The 24,704-nt window shown below is 43.4% G+C and overlaps 1 protein-coding gene across 1 annotated transcript in view; it reads right to left on the reverse strand.

The window, feature by feature from the left end:
- Positions 1-834: 834 nt before the first annotated feature.
- Positions 835-24,704, reverse strand: part of LOC139447683 (intraflagellar transport protein 80 homolog) — a 92,943-nt gene continuing 69,073 nt past the window's right edge. The window contains exons 14-18 of the mRNA XM_071229118.1: positions 15,289-15,460; positions 15,033-15,122; positions 13,906-14,078; positions 13,020-13,143; positions 835-3,463 (exon numbers count right to left, since the gene is read on the reverse strand). Coding sequence (XP_071085219.1) covers positions 3,323-3,463; positions 13,020-13,143; positions 13,906-14,078; positions 15,033-15,122; positions 15,289-15,460 — 700 coding nt within the window. The 3' untranslated portion in view covers positions 835-3,322. The remainder of the gene's footprint in view (positions 3,464-13,019; positions 13,144-13,905; positions 14,079-15,032; positions 15,123-15,288; positions 15,461-24,704) is intronic.

Raw genomic sequence — 24,704 nt, forward strand, 5'->3', positions numbered from 1 at the left:
ACACTACGTAAGGAGGAAAGACGTACCTCCGACACTACGTAAGGAGGAAAGACGTACCTCACACACTAACGTAAGGCGGAAGGAAGTACCTCCGACACTACGAAAGGAGGAAAGCCGTACCTCCGACACTACGTAAGGAGGAAAGACGTACCTCCGACACTACGTAAGGAGGAAAGACGTACCTCCGACACTACGTAAGGAGGATAGACGTACCTCCCACACTACGTAAGGGGGAAAGGCATACCTCCCACACTACTTAAAGGGGAAAGGATGACCTCCAACACTACGTAAGGGGGAAAGAAGTACCTCCGACACTACGTAAGGGGGAAAGAAGTACCTCCGACACTACATAAGGGGGAAAGACGTACCTCCGACACTACGAAAGGAGGAAAGACGTACCTCCGACACTACGTAAGGAGAAAAGATGTACCTCCGACACTACGTAAGGAGGAAAGAATTACCTCCGACACTACGTAAGGAGGAAAGGCGTACCTCCGACACTACGTAAGGAGGAAAGAAGTACCTCCGACACTAAGTAAAGGGGAAAGAAGTACCTCCGACACTACATAAGGAGGAAAGGCATACCTCCGACACTACGTAAGGAGGAAAGGCATACCTCCCACACTACGTTAGGAGGAAAGATGTACCTCCCACACTACATAAAGAGGAAAGGCGTACCTCCGACACTACGTAAGGGGGAAAGGCGTACCTCCCTCACTACGTAAGGGGGAAAGAAGTACCTCACACACTACATAAGGAGAGAAGTATTTCTGTGGCTGTGCGTAGCATAGGACGAACACAGCAGGGATATCCAAGTAACACAGGCACTCTCAACTCCGTGGGGAAACCATCGCCTGGGTGAGAAGATCACACATTCACTATACAGAGGAAGGGCTATCTTGTGAACTGTAATAGTGCAGTGACATCAGAAACTGTACAAGTTTATCTGTAAAGCTACTGTGAAAGAGGCAGTGGAGTGGCGTGGTTGATTTTGTATATTTGTACATTCTTGCTGTTATTAATTCATTGTGTGTATTAGGTTTGTTATTATTAACAGATAAGTATTAGTATTGTTAGATATAGACTATTGGTATTGTGTTAGTATTGTTAGAAGTAGACCATTAGTATTGTGTTAGTATTGTTAGAAGTAGTCCATTAGTATTAGTATTAGTATTGGTTGGTTGGTTGGTTGGTTTAACGCAGCACTCAGCAATGTTTCAGCTATATGACGGCGGTCTGTAAACAATTGCGTCTACGCCAGACAATCCAGTGATTGATATAATGAGCATCGATCCACGCACTTGGGATCGATGACTTGCATCAACCAAGTCAGCGAGCCTGATCACCCGATCCCGTAATTTCCATGGAAGGGTCAGTGGTCAATACTACTGAGACAACATACTGGCGCCAATAAATGTGCAGTTTGTGCAGGCGATGTTACATAAACCGACATACCTGTCATCAAACCTGCAGTCTAAGAGGTAATCTTTCTGGAGTGGCTGTTGAGTAAAAAGATGTCCTCGCTTTTGTTCTCAAATTGGTTTATTAAAAAATCTTGTCGAGGAAATGATAGAATAGGCAACATGGACGGATTGTTGTTTGTACACTTTGTTCATGAAACATGGAATGTACCACAAATGGTATCACAGGTAAATCAGTATGTACAAGAAGGAACATGTCAAGATGCTAAATACAAACAGAGATAAAACAGTCATAGAAACACAATAGCATTCAGCTGAGTGAGATTGATTTGCAAGTCATGAACCATCTATAGCACTCCTGTCCAGGAGCTAGACATACCCTAGATGTAAGGTGTCACATCTAGACTTTCCCATGAAGAATTTTCAATCAATGACAACATGTCATCGCTCATACGACTTAAACTTAACAATAACCTAGTTGTGATTACCTGTAGCAGGGTGAAGGCTGATACCGGGACTTGCAAGCAGGCCAGTGTGACTACTGGTAATGTTTATGTGTACAGAACAACCTGTAAATGTTGTCTCAGTCTGAGGTCAGATGCACATTAAGTTTCTTTTCACTGATGGATTTGAATAGTACATGATTAACCCTAACAGATCGGAGACCATACAGGTCAGTTAGGTATAGGTCATACATAATGACAGGACATACCTGTAATACAATTTGATTTAATGGTACAATATATACTCAATGGCTGCCATGTTGGATCTAGACATGCACACATGTAAATTCGCTTAAGGACTTATGCCAGCACTGGAGTTGATGCTTTTGTCAGGTACATATCACATCACAATAAACAAGGTAGTTTAGTGCTAGACACAGACTTTCTTATTGGTTACCATGTCCATTCTGGTTTACAGTATGTTTAGGCTAAAAAAAAGAAGAAGTCTTGTTTCTCAGGCACATCTGCATCATCACAAAGTCTGCCGCATGTTTTGGTTCCATTTTCTAAAACACTAAAAAATCCTTAAATAATATGCACCTCGAAAACACGCCCCCCCCGGCACTGAAATGTTGCAATATAGCGTGCTGTTTCCTGCCTTTACATGCACACTGGTTCACTGCTCACCTTGTTATGGTCATGGTAGCAAAATAAGAGTTTGTGTGCTAGTTTTGCCGTTTGCAAATTTGGTCATAACTGAAAAGAAATTTCAATACAGTGATAGGAAGACCGAAGACTTTAAGACTTTGTGCTGACAATAACGTCTTTGCGTTGAGAAATATAATTGAAGCTCATTGTGTGAGTGTATTATGCACACACTGGTGGTCAAACGGTAGTCTAATACTGTATTCCAGTATTTTACTCAAGGAATACATTTATGTAGGGAGGTCCATTTCCGACTATTTATTTAGTTACATACTTGTTAGGACACAAAATAAAAGTGGCCGCCCACCCACAATATATTTTCAAAAGCCATTGCCTGAGAACGAATTCTTTTATTTTTTAAGCCTTTAATAGAGCAAGCATGTATGATGGCGTCTCTGTCCTTGACCACCACCTCTATATCTTATCATATTCCATACGATATCATAGTACTCTTGGTGTCATTTGTCAATTAACGAGACTGTGATTTAATAAGGTTACTTTCATTCATCTCAGTAGGCCTGACTTGATACCCAGACTATAGCAGGGTATACACTGTGTCATAATCATAATCTAAACTACAGATTGAAGTTGAAAATCACATTCAGACAAGCGATGTAGAGTATGCATCGATCCATTATAATGATCGATGAACAAACATTGATACTGACATTGACGTTCTCATGAAATCTGCCATTTGAATAAGTAGTTCCTGACTGCTAATAGGCTACTGTATGTGGAGGTGAGGCCAGTAGATCACGTTGTGGAGGGCGTTGGCCCTGGGCGGGATCGGTGAGATGTACTGGACGCCGATGTACTTCCTCCTGATGGACGCTCGCGCTCCTTCTGATATTCCATTTCTATCTTGGCCTCAATCTTCTCCCAATCAACTTCAATCTGAAACATGCATATTTCATAAGTGACACTACTACTTTAATGATGGAAACAAATACATGAAATGGATTTGATCCATTAACATCCTGAACAGGAACACATCCGCACCATGTTTCCCTGGGACATATGACCCACATCAGGGGCACAAAATTCAAATACTAACCGAAAAAAGTAATTGTGCCTCAAATAAAGTCCAGTAAAAATAAACATATTCTAAATTTAAATGCTGCATCTTTCAATACATATTCATAAAGACACCTCGACTTTAAGGTCCTGATTCAGGATGCACAATTTATATATGTTTTAACTTATCCTGCATTACTCCATTTACAGTGAGAAAGAGCTGTGAGGTCTTGCTGAAGAAGAAGTTGTTTCAACTAGCTGAGTGGTTAACCCTACCACACAGCTCCCATGTGAAGGGGTGATGCCATGGGTCATCACATTACTGCTGTCACCCAAGGAATAAAGACCTGTGTTGAAATCTCAACATATTTCATAGAATCCTTTATGTGTTGACAAACTCTAGTGTTTCTTTGTGAACTATATTGTGCTTACGGTTCGTGTTTTCATTTTTTTCATATGGTTTATGCCATAGCATAAATATTTCAGGCCTGCATGATGATGGTATTCACCACGGTAACCACAGGTGTGTTGTTGTTTCAAGTAACCATCTTGAATATTGTTCATGGTCATGCTTTTTTGTATAAAGCGTTCTGTATTCTTTGTATTGCCTGGTAATACATTTATTGTTGTATTTTTGCAATAATATTGTTTATGAAAGTGGTGGTGTTTCACGTTGTTTGCGTAAACTTGTTTATCATAAACCCAAATGGCTGGGACAAACAGTTAAAGCATACATAATCGGGCGGGGACGCATTTTGATTAAACCTTGTTATTATTGCAGGTACATTCCAAGTTGTAGCAAGTGTTGCTATAATAAGTCTTGGTGGAATCTACATCCATTGTGCTTAAATTGCACCACCATCTGCACCCAGACTTCCAAATGTAAAGACTGTCTCCCACTTTCCCCAACAGCTTTTGCAAAATATATCCAAGCGTCATGGAAACAGCAGTCCCTGTAGGCCAGGATACACCGTCGCCATAAAATGTCGACGCTTACGAACCTTTTACGCCTCCCCCGACAACATCTGTCACCACCTATATGTCGTCTATGTTCACTTCTGTCTACTCTCAGGTGCCAATTTTGCCCCCTTTAATGGACAAGTATCTGCCATTCACTCTGGTGTATCCAGCTTTGCGGGAGACGAGACTGCCCTCAAGGCCGTGGTTCACGTTTCACACTCTGCATCCTTCAAAACCTCCAGGTCAGGCAACTACCACCACGGGGGGAACTCTCTCAACCCACTCGGACATGACTCCTCCACTTTTCGCAGCAGGAACCAAGTAAAAGGGAAGTCTTCGGATCATACCAGCCTCGACGTGACCTTTCCCAAGGAGGTAGCTGTGAGCATTGAATCGACAGACACAGACAACTGGGACCTCCCACCTCCAGTTGTTGAGACCCCGGTAGGTGGGAGGCTAGGCAATGCAGGCGAAATTGGGAAATCTTGGGGGACCCATACAACGTAAACATTCTGCGCTAAGGGTACAAACTCACTCTGAGAGACGATCCGCCTCTGACATCATTGCCAATAGCAGATGCTTACCCCTCTACTCAACAGCAACTACTGCGTTCAAACATCGACATGCTGATGGCCAAAGAGGCCCTAGAGATTGTCCACTCCCCAGCCATAACACCAGGCTTCTATTCGCCAATATTCTTTATCCCCAAGAAGGACTCGGACCAATTCCGAATGATACACAATCTCGCCACCTTCAACAAGCGCTACCTGGCACATCCACTATACTTCCGGATGACGACACTCAGGCTATGCACGTCCAAGAAATAGGCTTACGACTCACTCACTGATCAGCCTGGATATCCAGGATGCTTACTTACACATACCAATCCATCCCAACGATAGGAAATTCCTCTGTTTCATCTTCAATGGAATCCACTATGAATGGGCAATGATCCCATTTGGAATTTCCTCAGCCCCGTGGCTATTTACTCGCATCAGCAAGCCGATAGCCACCTTCCTCCACCAGACGAATGTCCAGTTCGAGGCGTATATAGTCGACTTCCTCCTGAAACACCATCGGAAGGACTTAGCAATGTCTCCTACATCAACTTGGATGGATCCTCAATGTGCAGAAGTCAGAGCTCACATCTTCGTTCAATCTCCAATTCATAGGAGGCTTATTTCAAACCAACCAGACCTCCATTCTGTACCAAGGAACAGGTGGCACCGAATGCAACTCCACCTACTCCCTGCACTCCAGGCAGGAGGCTCCAACTGCGCCCCATACAGATGTTACTTGCCCCCTACATCAGACTCCAAGATCAGTTACAATCCATCTTCCTCCTCGACCGTCTCAAACCCCACCTCCGATGGTGGACGGTGGAATCAAATGTCTTAGGTGGCGTCTTCTTGACATAGCTTATGACCTTGTTACACCTATTCATCAACATCTCTCTTTTAGGATCGAGAGTGCACATGGAGGCTGTGTTCCGCCGCTCAACAACAATGGCACATCAACAACCTCATACTTGAGGCGCTCATACTGGCTCTCTCTCACTGGAAACAGACACTCCTGCACACTTGGATCACCATATCGACGTACAACATCACTGTCGTATGGTGCCTCTGCAATCATGTAACGACCCACTCCCTCTTACTCCTACAACAAACATTCTGATTCTTCCACTTAGTCAATCAATTGGAACTATTGTTTCGGTTCCAACACATCCCAGGCTGTTGCAACATCCTTGCAGACACCCTCTCAAGCCCGGACAAAGTAGCTCCTACAGAGTGGAAACTACATCCGGACGCCTTTGCTCTTGTCTGTCAGAGTCTCAGCCACCCCAACATAAACCTGTTTGCCACCAGCCACAACTACCAGGTCCGGACGTTCATATCATAGCCACAGACTTGGACAGTCGACGCCTTCAGCGTCCCCTTCAACCACCACCGACCCTCTTGAATTTTCAGACTGGCCAAATTTGCTGATGTATTGCCATGCAAACGGTCCTGTCAGACACGACAGGTTACATGTGCATGTCTGGAACAAATACAAGAGCCTTAAGTGCAAAGGACTACTCAGCTAGAGAGGCGAGGGCAATTACCCTTGGGCATAGACCATCAAACAGCTTCATCTGAAAAGTAAGCACCATCTACCTTGTGGCCCTCAACTCGGAAAATCGGAGATCTTAGAACTCCAAGCTTTACTTCGCTCCTTCCGTCTGGAAGACCAGAAGGCCAAGTTTTGACCCCCAGCGAACGTGGTCCTTACCCTACTGACAGGTGCGCCTTTTGAACCACTCCATTCAGAGTTGTATTATAACCGCACTAGAAAGTCTTCCTATTGCCTCTAAATCTAAATGACCTACATGTGCTAGACGTTACACGTGTCCGGTTTGAGCAAGGAGCTTATGAATCTGTTCATCTCGGACTTCATAGCCAAGAATCAACTCCGAGGACAGCCCAACCGATCCTTCCTCATTCCACCCCTATCTTCGATAGTGGGGACCAAGGATGAACAAGAACTGATACTTGTAAGGGTGCTACAATGTTTTACTCTCGACGCTCCAAGAATTGCCGTGGACAACACCGCTGCCTCTTCATATTGGTATCAACGATATCACAGGTTGAAGTCATATGCTGCTTCTGGCGTCTTCGCCAGCCACTACCTGCGAGTTGTTGCCTTGGAAGATGTGGAAGGCATACACAGCTTTGGCCCTTTGATGATTGCCCAGAAGGTCACTACTACAAGATGCCATTGACGCTCCATCATGTCCAAAGCCAGCCTTGTTTCTTAACTGGTGCATGTCACCCCAGATTAGAAGGCTACATGGCATACGTCAGTTCTAGACTTTAATTTCATTTAACTTCCATGACTGCAATGATACCTGGACTTCACGCATATCTCACTTTCTCCCTCCTTGTCAACAGGATTGGTCATTCGATGCCAGGATATCGCCTTTGACTGATTGGCTGGAGTTTTGGAGAATTTTATTGAAGATCACTTCTCAAGGTATGCCCTCCTCCACCGTACGAACGGATAAAGATAAGTTAAGAAGTAGTGCAGGATAAGTTTAAAAAATCTAGTAAAATCCCAGATATATATTATATTTGTATTCTTATTCTGCATTACTATGTCTAAAGTGGCCCGCCCATCACAGAGCTACTTCCCAAAGATGCCTTCAGATGTTCCAGTTAAACAGTAATGTGCTTATCTGCAACATCACCCCTTCCATGGTCACATGGGAGCTGTGTGATAGGGTTAGCCACTCAGCTAGTTTAAACAATTTCTGCAGCAAGACCTCACACAGCTCTTTCTCACTGCCAAGAACAAGCAGTAAATGCATTAAGGAGTAATGCAGGATAAGTATACAAATATAAAAATATCTCGTAATGCATCTTTTCGTCGGAATCGGTGGAGGGCATACCTTCATATGTGGACTTTCAACTTTTTTTCCCTCAGCCCGTCCTCTGCTGTGTGGTCGGCTTCATGTGACCACTCCATGTATGGGAACCTCCATTACCCTCAGCCCGTCCCCGGCTGTGTGGTCGGCTTCATGCAACCACTCCATGTATGGGAACCTCCATTTCCCTCAGCCCGTCTTCGGCTGTGTGGTCAGCTTCATGTGACCACTCCATGTATGGGAACCTCCATTTCCCTCAGCCCGTCTTCGGCTCTGTGGTCAGCTTCATGTGACCACTCCATGTATGTGAACCTCCATTTCCCTCAACCCGTCTTCGGCTTTGTGGTCAGCTTCATGTGACCACTCCATGTATGGGAACCTCCATTTCCCTCAGCCCGTCTTCGGCTCTGTGGTCAGCTTCATGTGACCACTTCATGTATGGGAACCTCCATTTCCCTCAGCCCGTCCTCGGCTCTGTGTGGTCAGCTTCATGTGACCACTCCATGTATGGGAACCTCCATTTCCCTCAGCCGGTCCCTCGGCTGTGTGGTTAGCAATAACCATTACATGGTTTGGAAGAGTCAGGTATGTGTTATGACCAGGTACTACGCAGCCATCAACGATAACCCTCTCAAGTTAAGCCCTAGACTGGAGTGCCGAGCCGAATGCAAGTGGGGCATGAACCTTCTAGACCAGGGCATTATGCCAAGGTAGGTCGAAGGGCCGGCTCTGGACTGGAGGCGAGGTCACTGGCATGTAGTAGTGGTGACCTGTTGGGCCTCTACTGACGGAGCAAAGCTGTATGTGCCTTGCACATCCTCCAATGCGATGTCTCGCAGGTAGTGTCTGGTGACGACTGTGTTAGACTGCCATAAACAACCCTCCATGATGGCACGTAGAGAGCAGTTACTGTGTAGCTTCATGGCGGAGTCAACTGCTTGGATCTCATGCAGGTTTTAGGAATGCGGGGTGTCCAATCCCGCTGCATTGTAGGCCTGGAGAATGATGGCTCGTAGCCAAAGGGCGATCTAGTGCAGCTGACTTCCGCTCGCGAGGTCGGTATTAAGGCGTTGTCGTTGTCTACGGTGTTCCTTGGATCGTCTGATGTAGCAGCGGAGCGCTATAAGGGGACATAGACGGAGCTCTAGTTTGTCTTCTGCGCCCACAAACGAAGATAGGGGATGGATGAGGAACGATCTATCTGGCTGTCCTGGGAGTTGATTCTTGGCAATGAAGTCCCAGCACAGTCCAAGATGCACGGCTCAGTGTGCTCCTTACTCAATAAGGACGCATGTGATGTCCAAGGTGTGTGGCTCACTGACACAGGCTGCTGTAGCGAGCGCCAGGAGGAAGATCGTCTTTTTCGTCAGTTTGTAGAATGACATCTCTCAGCAAGGTGAGAATGACGTTCAAGTCCAAAGCTGGTGGACGAAATTTTGCCTTTTGGCCGATTTTTGTCATGCGCCGATCTTCCGGAACTGCCCTGACGGAGTTGAGCGCCACAAGGTAAGTCATGATGGTACTACCCTTGAGCTTGCGTTTGTGGCGAAGATAAAGCATGAACTCAGCCAGGAATTGAGGCGATGCAGACGTGGGGTCTTGCTGTTTGCCCCATCAAAAGCTCTCGAAGGATTGCCACTTGTCGTCATAGACGCTCCTTGTGGTTGGGCGATGACCCTAGCTGGTCTGGCCTAGTAGTCCTTGGCGTTCAGTGCTCTCTGTAAATGGACCACATGTCTTCTGGACGAACCTGGGAAGGAGTACAGGTGGCGGAAAAGTGTACGCTCTTAGTCCTTCCCAGGAGATGCTAAAGGCATATGTAGGTCGGAATCTGGTAGTTCTGGCTGGTGGCGAATAGGTCTATGCTGGGGAGACTGTGAAACAAGAGCGAAGGCATCCTGGTTGAGCTTCCACTCTGTGGGGGCGACCTTGCCTGGCCAAGAAAGAGCATCCAATAGGATGTTTCGGCATCCTGGAATGTGCTGGACGAACTGGATCTCCAGATGATCTACCAGGTGGAGGAATCGGAATGTCTGTTGAAGGAGCGAGGTCGAGTGAGTTGGTCCTTGGTTCTGTAGGCACCAGATGACGCTTATGTTGTCCGTCGAGATGGAGAGCCAGGCGTGTCTAAGTGTTTGCTTCCAGTGTGCAATGACCAGGATAAGCGCCTATAGTTCGAGGTTGTTTACGTGCCATAGGCGCTGCTCGGCTGACCACAGCCCTGAGGTGGCCTGTCCCTCAAGATGTGTGCCCCATCCCTGCAGGGATGCGTCTACGAATAGGCGCAGAGAGTTCGTAAGCCCTATCAAGGAGACAATCGTTTATGTATGCCTCGAACTGAATAGCCCAGAGATGGAGGTACGAGGCTATCAGCTATCCACGGGGCTGAAGAAATTCCAAATGGGAGGACTGCCCATTGGTTATGGACTCCCATGAAGATGAAGCAGAGGAATTTCCGGTCGACGGGATGTATTGGGCCATGTAGGTAGGCGTCCTCGATATCCAGGCTAATGAGTACATCCTGTGCCTGGATCCGGGATCGTAGCAGCCCGAGTGTGGTAATCTTGAAGTTAGGTTGACGCGCCAGGTAGCGTTTGTTGAAAGCAGCACGATTGTGAATCACCCTGTTTGTCCGAGTCCTTCTTGGGGACTAGGAAGACAGGTGAATAGAAACCCGGTGTTACGGCTGGGGCGTGTATGACCTCTATCGTTTCTGGCTCAGTATGGGGTAGAGTAGGGGGGTAGGTGTCCACTACAGGGGATGATGTGAGCGGCATGTCGTCTATAAGCGTCAGCTTGCACCCATGTCGGATGATGTTGTGACGTATGGGTCCCCCAGGATCTCCCATTTCTGCCAGAATCGACCCAGTCTCCCACCTGGAGTTTTGACAACTTAGACGACTGGGGGTTGGAGGTCACAGTCTTGTGTGTCTGAAGATTGACTTGAAGTCCTTGGGGTTGCCACAGCGCTGGTAAGATCCTGAGGACTTGCGTTTTCCTCTGCCTCTACCCCGAGACGTTGAGGTGGTGCCCCAGCAAAAGTTGGCTGTGACACCCTAGCCAGGGCCTTGAGAGCGGTCTCATCTCAGGCGAAGATCACTCTTAACCTCTGGGTCCCAGTCCAACAGAGCAAGGTAGCCCAGGCATCTCGTGGCTGTGAGCTCAATCTGGGCTGCCCTCATATGAGAGCCCATATGCTTGACTTGTTGTTGGAGGTAGGATACGACGGTGGTTAGATGGTCTATCTAATGAGCGTTATCTTCCAACCAGTCCTAGAGAATGGCTCTGGAGGATGACACCATCAGTGGGATCGAGGTAGCGTCCAAATGGATGGCTGTCTTGCTATTGACCTCTAGGCCAGGAGAGGGAGCGACCATCTGCAACCTGGTCTAGGCCAAGGTGGGACTCGCAGTCCAGGGGGGTGTCGTCATAACAAGGGATGAAGGCACCCTCCTAGGAGTCAAAACGGTAGCCACTGGAGCGTCTGCTAACAGGGGAGCGGCTCCTCGATCGAGAATCCCGACGAGATGACCGACTGTTACTCCGACGTGAAGACATACTTTGGGAAGCCAAGTCCATGAAGTAACGAGACGTAAAAGGAACATTCATGCCCGATGACAGAGATGGCGTCTGTAAAGGCGTCCAACGAGGCGCTGGCAAGGGCGCGGGCGTCTGTATAGGTGCTGTTTGATGGATAGGCGCCATCTGTATAGACACTATGGGTGGCGCTTGTAGGGACGTCTGTAAAGACGCTGGGGCAGTTGCGTCAGTGTCTGCATGGCCTGTAAGTACTGAATGTATTGTATGTGTCTATCATGGGCCTCTGTGCCATTCCTGTGGACTGTTTAGGCGCCATTTGGTAAGAGAGCGCCACGCCGGGCATCATGGTGGAGGCCACCGCCATAAAGATAGACCAGGGTGCTCTGGGTAGAGACTGAGACCATGGGACCCGACATCATGGCAATGGTCGAGGCCGGAGAGTTGTCCGAGATAGTTGATCTGGTAGTGGGCTAATTCTCGGAAAGGTCAGACATCTTGAGCCAGTGTTTCCTGGCCTGTGGTGTTCCCCTTGTCCTGGACACATGGAGGTACCATCTGAAAGCTGTGGGAGAAAGCGAGAGACAGTCTTTACATTGATGACCCTAGAGGCATTGAGATGAACAATTAAGGCACAGGGGGTGGGGATCCCACGCAGACATATTACGCCAGCACTTGGAGCAGGAGGGTATGATATCTGCAATGAAGCAGAGTAAAATCACAATACGTCCTTGCCCGATTATGTATGCTATAATTTGTTGATCCCATGGCGTGGGTTTATGAAACAATTATTCCGACAAACGTAAACAACATACAAACAAAGACAAAATACTCGTGAGGATACGCCAATGGTGGGGTACAAAAGCAAGAAGAATATAGGATGCAAGACAGTTCATCAACTCGTTGGCCACGTAAAGTATTCAAGATGGCTACTTGAAACAACAAGACACCTGGCATTAGTCATTGTTTTCTTCGAAGAAAATGCCAGCAGGTGTCAAAAGATGTTATGCACATATTACCAAACATAGAATGTACAAAATACAAACCGTATGCACGACACAGAGACAATAAACATTGACTCAATGAGCAAAGACATGAGGGTTTGAAGTAGTTTATGTTACAGGTGAAAAACAGGTCTTCACTCAAGGAGTGACAAGAGTAAAGTGAGCACACATGCAGCTATCTTCATTAATTAAAGACCGCCTCCGTGGTCTAGTGTCTGCCCAAGGTTCTCTCTCTCTCTCTCTCTCACACACACACAGACACACACACACACACAGACACACACAGACACACACACACACACAGACACACACACACAGACGGAGGTCATGCACAACTGTTTGGAATTTCAGATAACTTAGGTGCTCAGTAAGACATCATGTGGAAGATGAAAATCTCCAAATAATCCAATATATTCAGATATATTCAGAAAACACAACATGTAATGTGATCACATCATGTTCGCTATTCTGCATCAATGCAAAATAGTGGCAGACGGTTGAGTAGTAGTTGAAGGGAATAATGTTTACTCACGCCTTCCTTGTACTGCAGGAATCTCTTGTTGCTCTCTTTCTTGTCAAATCTGTCCAGGTACTTGAGACGATGACCTAGCACAGTATCAACATGAGTCTTGTGCTTCACAGCAAGCTCTAGTGACCTGAAACACAGAAGCAATCTCTAGTGACCTGAAACACAGAGCAATCTCTAGTGACCTATAACACAGAGCAATCTCTAGTGACCTGAAACACATGATCAAGCTCTAGTGACCTGAAACACAGAGCAATCTCTAGTGACCTGAAACACAGAGCAATCTCTAGTGACCTGAAACACAGAGCAATCTCTAGTGACCTATAACACAGAGCAATCTCTAGTGACCTGAAACACAGAGCAATCTCTTGTGACCTGAAACACATGATCAAGCTCTAGTGACCTATAACACAGAGAAATCTCTAGGGACCTATAACACAGAGCAATCTCTAGTGACCTGAAACACATGATCAAGCTCTGGTGACCTATAACACAGAGCAATCTCTAGGGACCTATAACACAGAGCAATCTCTAGGGACCTATAACACAGAAGCAGACTTTTGGTATTTCTGTATTCATTAGAATTATTAAACAATAGTTGTCACTTTTATTAATCCAAAGAATCTCTATTGCATCTATTCCATCCACCTCACCAATATTCTACATCTAGGTTGCTGATGTTGAAAAGGAGTGAAGACTTCCTAGCTGTGCTGCTCATGGGCAGAGGTTTAGGAAGGGAGATACCATTAGTATCTCAACTGGTAATGGTTAGCTGACAGATTTTATAGTGTGATGACAGCCAAAACGCTGGCACGGATGTAACAGAGGTTTTGCATTTATAAGAATCGAACCCTATTGCTTATTGCGCCAAAAAGAGTTAATATGAGTGTACCTGTCCCAGTTATACAACTGAATGTTGAGCATGATGGCCCTGAACGTGAGTCCGGCCTGCAGTAGGATGGCTTCAGCATCTTGAGGACTGCCACACAACAAGGCCATCTCAGCATTGCGGGCCTCTTTCACCGGAATATCTTTGATATTCATAATGAACTGCACTTTGTCCGTCTGCAAAGAAAGTTGCTACATGTAAGACACCATTACTTATGTACTTCAGAGACCATATTCATTATATACACCACACGGGCATAAGGGCTAACTGAAGACCGCTCACTGCTGCACGAGACCAAGCAGCACTTTCATACCAGACTGCAAGATTCGAAGATTTACAAGGGATGGTTTCATGAATTGACTTGGCAATCAGCTGTTCAACAATTTACATATTTGCAAAAGTAGCAGTGACATTTTCACATATTTTATGTTATATAAAAAGTCAATAAATAGTTACACAAAAACATTTCTTGTTTGTGTTATACAGTTTTGCCGGCAACAGTATTATTAATGGTAATCTCTTTGCCTCTTCTTTGTTTAGGTCAGGTTAATACAACTTCATAACATGTGCATTTCATGTTACTGGGAATCTTAAGTATAATATAGTGTGCAGTTTCTTCACCATGGTAAACATGGAAGATTTTTGGTGTGTGTTGGATAACAATGAAGTTGAGTTCTGTGATCAATAAAGGGTGAGAATCTAAAATATTGTACAAAGCAACACACATGTTGAGCCCCACTAGTAAGGACACAAACCATATTTAATTACATTTCGAACTGAGTAATGGTGATAAACATGATAAACAAGAGTTTTTTCAATATGGCTACCATTACGGCCATATTGAAAATTGGATTTGAACCTCTTGAAAGATTTGGGGTGTCAAAATTAGTGGTTTCTGAGGAGAAAACATTTATGACAGATGCTGTATGATTGAATACGTTACCTGGAGAAACAGGCTCCCATTTTGAAAATAATATTGACAGTCAGTAACCATAGATTTATTTCATTAAGATTGTCTTCTTCCATTAATTGTAAAATTTTGGACAGGGGGCCTTCGAAAGGCTTGAATTTTGAGACTGAAATTCTGTAGGAAGCCTGTCATGCTCATTAATATTGTCTGTGTTTCTCACCTCTTTGATAGCAGCATATGCCACCTCTGCTGTGTTGAGTTCCTTAGCATAGGATGCCATTGCTGCCAGACATGCCCACAGTGTATCTTCCTGGGAACAACCATATCATATACGTCACACAAATGTCACACATTAGATAACCCTTCCTTTACTTGTCACCTTACTGATATAATTGAAACAGAAAGTAGCTCAGAACTGTTTCATCCCCAGCAAAAGAAAAATCTGCTACCCCTCACATGAGAGACATAATAGATACCTTAACAAAGCGACACAGCCGGAGGGAGTCTCCCCAGCGACTAGAGTTGGCATAGCTGTGGAGGACTCCAGGGTACGGAGATACCGTGGTGCTGATCAGAGAGCCCTCACTTCGACGCAGGATTAAGTGATTCCCAACAAAATCAATAAGTTGTGGTGCCTTGCCAAATTCACTGCAACAGCAAAATTAACATAATTAATATTTTAGAAAAGATATATCGTTTGACTCATACAAACTGCTTATCTCATGTCATTTCCAAAAGGTAGTGGAAACTCCTGTGCTGTGATCCAAGAGAAAAAGCATCTCACTCAAACCACATGACCATGCTGGTAGACTCGTCCCTCTCTCATTTCCCTACTTATCGGCCGAAACACTCTGAGGGTAAAGAGGCGACAGCTGGGAGGCTACTGAAGGGTATGAGTCAGTATAAGTATAAATAAATATTCAATTTTTACTCTTAAAAAATACATATTTTACCTTATCCTGACTCATACTAATTGCTTGAATCTCAAGGTGGATGGTTCCACCTGTATGCATTACCATTTTTCTTGAGAATAGTGTGCACTTTTTTTCGAAAAAACACAGCTGTGTAGAAGGGGGTGCGCATTATACACAAATTATGAGCTTGGATGTTTTTTCCCCCCATGGAAAGACATTACCGTGAGCACGAAACACAGGAAATACCATGTCAACAAATCCATACTGAAGTACACAAAATAATCATGTAATTACACTGTCTGGCTATAAAAAATGTTTCTTTGTATATCTGGACTTTTGTTTGTAACCTATTTCATTAATTTTATTCAAAATTCCTTTTAATATTGTTTTAATTAATTTCGGCGAAATCGTGTGTGAAGCGATCGGAAGATCGCACAACTCACCGTTATTAACAGCAACCACAGTCAGAATACTGCTACTGATGCCTTGAAACGAACTTTTGTTGACAGAGAATGGATACATATATCATAAATGACATACTTTGACTCGTTAAAAGTCATATTTGTTTTTGTTTGATGATTCTATGTCAACATGAAATTCTTGCGATCACGTGCGCCTGAGCCTTGACGGTGACTGGTCAGACTGGTTCCATGTGAAAAATTATACCCGGGAATAGCGACCAGCTGCTTCGCTTAGGGTTATTATTATTTTAAATATGTTTAGTAAAGGCTGCATATAATTAAGAAAATAATGGAATATATTATTCCTGATAAAAAAAATAGTTTCAGATACAATTTTTGCCGATCCTTGCATTAAAAAATCCTATAAAGTTATATCATTGGGTGTGTCCTGACCGATGTGTCTTAACCGAATCACCGGTCGATTCCAAGAAAACGTGTGTACAGCTGATTGCTGTTTCCGGCTTAGTTTACGAGAAAATACACAAGGTAATCTTAATTCCTAGATATAAAACAATGCCTAGCAGAACAATAAATACTATTTAAACGGTAAATAAAAATGTCTGGTGATTTTTTTATCTCAAATTACGAATTTGTACTGACGAAGTTTCTCATCACCTGTTCGTTTGCCGGACTTCGCTGAAAGGGTACGGTGTAAATTTTTCTGCGCATAATATTCAAATTTCTTTTTTTCCAAAATGTTGAACCCGCTAGAGGGGGGTGTGCATTATACATGGGTGCGCACTATACTACGGTATTCAGATGTGATCTGTTTATAACCCTCTTGGGAACATGATTAAACATCCTGTTTGTTTTTCTTATATCCTTGTTAGGTACCATTTCATTTTGGGTGAAAAAGAAGGAAATAATTATACCAGCTTACTTTAAACGATTATAGTGTTAAGAGAAGGTAATAAACTTTGTTGTCACTCATGTTCTGAATCACATTGTAAAACAGGGAAGCATGGAAAGCGGTGATGGGACAGTCACCTGACGTCAGGAATAGGTTCTTGGTATGCGTGGTCTTCTGTAATATCAGAGGTATCAGTGCTGGTGGTGGGAATGCATATGCATGAAGATGGCCCAAGCCCGAGTGTCTGGTACTGGGAAGACAAAAGTTGATATTTCGTCTGTTGAATCTGGTTGCAAATAGATCCACCGATAGACAATCTTCTTTCCTTGTCACCAGTCAGAATGCTTCCGGATGGAGCATTCATTTTGTTAGAGATGGTTTGGATGGTCTGGATTGGGCATTTGCTGATATATTTGACACTCCTTCAAACTTCAGGTCTTGGGATGGTTGAAGGTCTGAAGGTTCTGAAAGTTTATAAACCCAATTAGGCTGCTAAATCATCTCAGAGTAAAGTTCTTGAGTATCTCTACTAATTGATGTGCTTGAATTCCATTGTCCAGATAGAAGGCGCAATGGATCCCCCCTGTTGTGTAGAAAGGCAACGATTGGTTTGGTTACCAGTGTTAACAACCACTGAGCCATAGAAATTCCATAAGGCAGGACTGTCCATTGATAATGTTGCCCTTGGTATTGGAAAAGTAGGTATTTCCTGGAGGCTGGATGAATGGGGATGTGAAGGTAAGTGTCCTGTATGTCGATGCTAATGAGACAATCATGCAGTTTTATCATCTGTTTTAGCTGTGGTAAGTGGAGCATTTTGTACTTGTCCAGCTTCTGAACATACTTTTTCTTGAATTCCTTCATGTTCTTTCGGGGACCAGGGAGATGAGTGAATAAAAACCTGGAGTTAGGACATCTGGCTGTACTGTCATAGCGACTGATTTACGACATCCATTGTCTATAGAACATTTAATTGCAAAGGCTCATTACCCTGGAGCCATGACATCTATATGCCTTGAAACATTTAATTGCTGTTATTTATAAGATGCTAATCCTAATTGTTAATCCCCATTTTTGTGTACATCGACCGTCTGCCATCCTGAACGAGATGTGCAAGTATGTCATGGATGAATTACTGTTTATATTTATATTTATTACTTACTAAATGTCAGGTGACCTTGGCTATATAAGCCTTGGTCCAGAGAGATTGAGAGAAGGAGAAAAGAAAGGTCTTACCCTTAGCCTAGCTAGGGTTAGGCTGGGTGCTCCGGGGCACTTAGACAACAACCACTACCACTATGTGCTGACCAGGCACATGGTGTCTTTTGTATGTATATATCAACATGTATAAAGTATAACTGTATATACCGCAAGCCATCGTCTCCAAGTTGTCACTTCCTACTGAGAACCATACGTCAGTCCCTTGCATATACGAGTATGCAAATTGTTCATTAATCGACGTCGGACAGACACGCGTTGTTAATTTGGTGGAGAATCCGGGTATGATAGACTTCTTAGTCTGTCCTTTCCTGTACCTCTTTGCAGCATGGCATATGGTTCACAAAACTGTAGGAAGTGACAGTCTCTTATTAAAAGGATATACTACCTTCCTGGAGGCCAATCACCAAGAGCAAAGAAATGGCCTTTAACAAAATTGAAGAAAAAACAAGAACCTCTCCAATCAAGAACAAGTTCTCCGATCCCAAACCTTCCCTGCTCGACACTGCTAAGACTTCCCCTTTAAGATGTCGTTCCTGCACATGACCTAAGAAAAGAAGTTTACACGCCTATCCCACAGAGACCCAACCACAGCCATCTTCATGCAGACCCTGCATAAATACAGAAACCGCCTCACGGGCACCTACAAGATGGACACTGTGTACAAGATATCTCATGGGGACTTACTAATTTGTGTTTACTTACATGGACTCAATCAAGGATATATATTGTGTGACTGTTGAATAGTGCAACCAGGTATGTTTAATCAAAGCCAGTATATTAATGCCAAAATGTGTCTTTCCAAAATTCAGTTTTGTATTTGTGCAATATACTCCAAATTACATCTTTAGTCAAGCTAGATCTTTGAAGTTATTGTGTAGGGAATCTTTGAAATGTCTCCAGGCCACGCCAGACATATAGTTGCAGCTAGGGCCCAGACAAACCTAAGCTGTAGGGCTATCGAGTCACACCTTAAAGTTTGACTCGTAATTTCAAAAATCTAAACGACAAAATTTGTCATTTGTTACAAGTAATTAATGTGCACAGTTTGGTACAAAATTGAATGTATTGTCTAGGACTTTGAATTCAGATTAGGGATATTCTTGGGTGAGCCACCCCCACACATATGTTTATTGTATGTCAGTATTAAGTAATTAACAGCACAGCAGTATTCAGCATTTCAGAGTTTTGATGTCGGAATTAAGGATTTTTTTTTTCTTGGGCATCGCACCCACAATATCTGGGCAAGCTCCGTCAAAGACACGGGAAGAGCACCCATTGTACTTAAAAGGGCAATAGTACCCACAAGTACCGTTTGAGTCACGCGGTAAAGCTGGACTCCTGGTTTCAAATTTCTTTATGCAAAAAATTTGCTGAGATGTTTAATTTGTACTTTTGATGACATTACTCATTATCACTATTCGGTACTGAGTCGCACCGCCAAGCCAGACTCCTGAATTCAAAGAACCTTCAGTGATATATTTATTGAATCTGTGCAAAGCAGTAATTACCTTGTAGTGAAATTGCACATTACAAAGATCACTTGGTTAGCTTTCAAACTGGCACTAAATCGAACTGGCTAGATGATCACTTTCATACCGTCATTGCATAGATATATTTGTTGCATAAGGATTTCATATAACTGATTTTGATCACATTTGCATGGTTGTTTTCCTTGGTGAAAAAGTTCACACATATCAATTTGGACTCATGAAAGCTTGGGGTCCAAGCTTCACGTAACGGAGGGAAGTTGTCATAGCGACTGATTTACGACATCCATTGTCTATAGAACATTTAATTGCAAAGGCTCATTACCCTGGAGCCATGACATCTATATGCCTTGAAACATTTAATTGCTGTTATTTATAAGATGCTAATCCTAATTGTTAATCCCCATTTTTGTGTACATCGACCGTCTGCCATCCTGAACGAGATGTGCAAGTATGTCATGGATGAATTACTGTTTATATTTATATTTATTACTTACTAAATGTCAGGTGACCTTGGCTATATAAGCCTTGGTCCAGAGAGATTGAGAGAAGGAGAAAAGAAAGGTCTTACCCTTAGCCTAGCTAGGGTTAGGCTGGGTGCTCCGGGGCACTTAGACAACAACCACTACCACTATGTGCTGACCAGGCACATGGTGTCTTTTGTATGTTTATATCTACATGTATAAAGTATAACTGTATATACCGCAAGCCATCGTCTCCAAGTTGTCACTTCCTACTGAGAACCATACGTCGGTCCCTTGCATATACGAGTATGCAAATTGTTCATTAATCGACGTCGGACAGACACGCGTTGTTAGTACTATCTCTACTTCTCTCTGTTGATTGCTTCTGTTAGTTTAGGTTGCAGTACCTGTATTGTACAATTGGCAGATTGAGAGAGAGAGAGGAGATGCCTCTCTTTTGGCTGAACTGTAATCCTTCTTGAGGATGTTCTTGACGAATGTGCCCTCCAAGAAGATGTCCCAATTCTTCCAGTACCTGGCCAGCTTTCCACATCCTGCTGACTTCTGTACATGAAAAGCTGGATTCCCAGTCGTTCATCAGCTATGTTTCCAAAATTTAATTGCCAATAATAAAGGGTGCATATAACACACGAGTGCGTATTGTATGCGAATGGGGGAAGGAAGCGGTGCATATTATATGCGAATAGGGGTCGGAAGGGGTGCTAATGTGGAATTGTTCACTAGCCAATATATGAGCAAATCTTGCCGTGGGCGCTTATTACGTCGAATACAGTAAGAGCGACGTTTCGGTGTAGGTTCTAACACCGTTATCAAGCAAGTAATATACAGAGATGGATGGATGGGTGTCGGGGATTTTACGTGTGCTTTCCGACTGATAGCGTATGTTGCACATGGGCCCGCTAGGCCATTTAGTGTACTTGCCGAAAAGGGAAGAAAATTATTTTTGCAACCCGGGAGGGTTTTTTTAGGGGTTGCTTATACAGGAGTTTCGAAATTTGAAATTTGGAGATTTGCCTAGGGCTTTAAAGTTGGCCGTATTGTTTTGAGGGTTTAAGATTTTCTCTAGGGTTATTTCAGTGTTTAGGTTAAGAGAGTTTAGGATTGTTGTTCTGTGTGTCTTGTAGTGTGGGCAGTGAATGACGGCATGTTCTGTGGTTTCTTGTTGAGGGGTGGAGACTGTTAGGTTCTATTTGTTTGCCTGCTTTAGTTAGTTCAATGGACTATTTTAATATTTGAGTCAATAGTTTGGGGCTGTTTTTAGTGTTTTTGTTTTTTAGGGCCCGAAGTCCACTGAGGGAGTCTGTGAGAATGAGGATGTTTTGTTGGGTTTTTAGTTGTGGGTTGTGTAGGGCTGTGGCCATGCCTATAAGTTCGGCCGTGAAGATTGACTGGTTATTGGGGAGTCGTAGGATTTGGTTTGTTTCAGAGGTTGAGAGATGTGGATGCCAAAGCCTGTGTGTTTGGAGGATGGGTCAGAGGATCCGTCTGTGTAGAAGTGACACCAATTTGGCCATTTTTTCGTGGATGTACGCTAGTGAGTTGTTTGGGGCGATGTTGGGATTCGTTTGTTTGTTCAGAGTGAAGGAGAGTGTAGTGTCTAATTTTGGCGTTTGGAGTTTTGGAGTGTAGATGTTTGAGGGTTTGGTGTTTTGTTTTTAGTTTTTTAGTTGATGTTCATTTAGGTAGTTTATTATTCTTTGTGATATGGGGGTTAGAAGTGGATTTTTGCAGGCTTGCGCTTGGTTTTTCGGGCTTATGTTATTTTTGAGAATGTTTTGGATAAGAGGATTGGATTGGGAGGCCGCCCAGAAGTTTAGAGTTAATTGTTCCCTGCATAGTTCTAGTGGGATTTCCCCTGTTAAGGATTGTAGTGATGTGCTTGATGTGATGTGATTGTTTAGGGCGTTGTAAATGCCGCTACCATAGTCTATTTTAGATCGGATTAGGGCTATGTATAGGGAGAGTAGTGTGTTTTTGGAGGCTCCCCAGGTGGAGCATGTGAGGTATCTAATTGTGTTTAAGTCCTTACTGCATTTCGATACGAGGTTTTTTATGTGAGCATCCCATGTGAGATGCTCATCAAAAATTAAACCTCGGAATTTAGTTTGTTTCTGAAATTTGATTTGATTATTGTTTAGTTGTAATTTTGGATATGCAGGTTTCATGTTTTTATGTTTAAAGACTATACCTGTATTTTTTCAGGGTTTAGTGAGAAGCCCCATTTATCTGCCCATTGTTGGATTTTGTTTAATGATTTTTGAAGTGGATCTTGGTTTAGTTTGATGCTTTTAGTGCGGATCCAGAGGGCTCCATCATCTGTGAATTTTGAGGTGTTTACTTTTGGGGATAGTCCATCGAATAGATTGTTAATCATTATGTTAAAAAGTGTTGGGCTTAGGATGCTGCCTTGGGGTGTGCCATTTTTTAGGGGACACTGGTTTGATAGAGTTTGGTTTATTCCCACTGTAGTTTTGCGGATTGTTAGGAAATCTTGAATGTAGTTAATTATTTGTCCTTTGAGTCCTATTTTTTAAAGTTTTTGTATTAGCCCATTATGCCAAACCATATTGAAAGCTTTGTAGAAATCTAAGAAGATACCTGTTGTGTATTGTTTATGTAGTTGTCCAGTTTTTGTGTCTTGCTCTAGTCTAAGGTGGAGTGGCCTGGGGTGAAGCCACTTTGGTCTGGGTTAATTATATTGTTTTGTTCTAGGAAGTGTTGTAGCCTATTTTTGACCATGGCTTCCATAACTTTACATAGGTTTGAGGTTAGGAAGATGGGTCTGTAAGAATTTGCCTGTTCAGTAGGTTTGTTTGGTTTGGGGATTGCAATGACTAAAGCTTGTTTCCATGTAGTTCCATGAAGATTAGGTTGTATAGTTTTAATAGTGTTTTGAGGATTTAAGGGGGCAGTTGTTTGATGATTTGATATTGTTGTCGTCCTTTGGTAGTTTGGTGAATTTAGATTCTGTTTTTAACTGATCTTGGAATTTGAGGCTAAAGTTGCTATTTCTGCTTATGTTCGAAAAGTGGTTTGCAAGGTTGTTAGCTTTTTTTGGGGGGGGGGTTTGTTGAGTTGTTTATGTTGGGAGTCTTTTTTTTTAGCATTTTATGCCCCTGATGGCGTGGATTTTGCGCCAGACCGTTCTGGCGTCTGTTTTGTGGATAATTTCCTCACAGATTTTTTTCTAGTTTTTGGCTATTTGGACTAGGTTTTGTACTTTGTGGTTTAGTTCATGTGCTATTGTTAGATGTTTATAGTCACGTATGGCTTTGTTGAATGCGGTTTTTCGTAGTTGTTTCTATTTATTTGTTCTAGCATGGTACTGATGGTTTGCCTATTTTAGTTGTTTTAAATGGGATGCAGTTTTTAGCAGCGGTATTTATGTATTCAGTTTTCAGTATTCGGTTTTTACAGTATATTTCTGGGTGGTTATTTTCTAGGTTGACTAGGTTGGCTTGGTTACAGATTGAATTTATTCCTGTCAGCCTTGTGGTTTTGAAATTTGGGTTCCTGATTTTGTGTTGACTTTGAGGTTGGTGGTGAGGGCTGTGACTCTCTCCCAGTGGATGCTTTGGTTGTCACGGATGTGGTCTGATAGAGCTGATTTAGAGTCATCTTTGGAGACTGAGCTTTGATGTTCTTTTATTCAGGTTTTGAGGGGCCTAGATGTTTCTCCCATGTAAGCTTGTCCACAATTGCACGGAATGTGGTACACTCCTCCTCATGGTTCTAGCTTGTGGCTGGTGGTTTCCCTGTGGCTTTTATTGTGTTCTGAATGGTATGACTTCTCTTGAAAACTACATCAATGTTGGCCTGTTTCTTTAAGAGTCTACTGTTCCAAAGTAGGGGAGGCTGATCACAAAGGGTGCAGAATGTTGACGTGGGGATTTCTGATATATCTTGGTGTTGTTCTGTATCGCCTGTTGTACTAGTTGCTCAGGGTAGAGGTTATGCTGTGTAAATACTTTATTGAGGTGGCTTAGTTCAGTAGTTAGATGTTGCTTCGTGGAACAGATGTTGTGACAACAGAGCCATAACTCTGTAAACAAGAGTCATCAGAAGATGACAAATCCCCCCCCCCCCCCCCCCCCCCCCACCACAAATTCAAAAGAACAAATCATTTGACTGTTACTTTAAGTCCAACTTGAATTTCTATCTAATCTGTCTGTCCAAATATAAGAGTAGTTATGTAGCTATCAAAACAATACCATGGAATTGGGTTTCGGAACTATGTATTTCTATGTCAGGTGCACACCAATATGAACAGAGTCAAAGTCAAACTTGTTGCCATGGTAATGGGAAAAAATATGAATTCTAAACACCCCTTAGTAGCAAAAGGCACCATTTGACAACCTGGTCTATGTGTGTGCAAAGTGTCAAGAAATTATACCCATTAGTTATAGAGATATGGTCAGGACAAACACGCCACTATGAACAGAGTCAAACTCAACCTTGTAAATAGCAAAAGGCA

The sequence above is a fragment of the Haliotis cracherodii genome, unplaced genomic scaffold (assembly GCF_022045235.1).
Source record: "Haliotis cracherodii isolate W230 unplaced genomic scaffold, xgHalCrac1.p SCAF_7, whole genome shotgun sequence".
NCBI lineage: Eukaryota > Metazoa > Mollusca > Gastropoda > Lepetellida > Haliotidae > Haliotis > Haliotis cracherodii.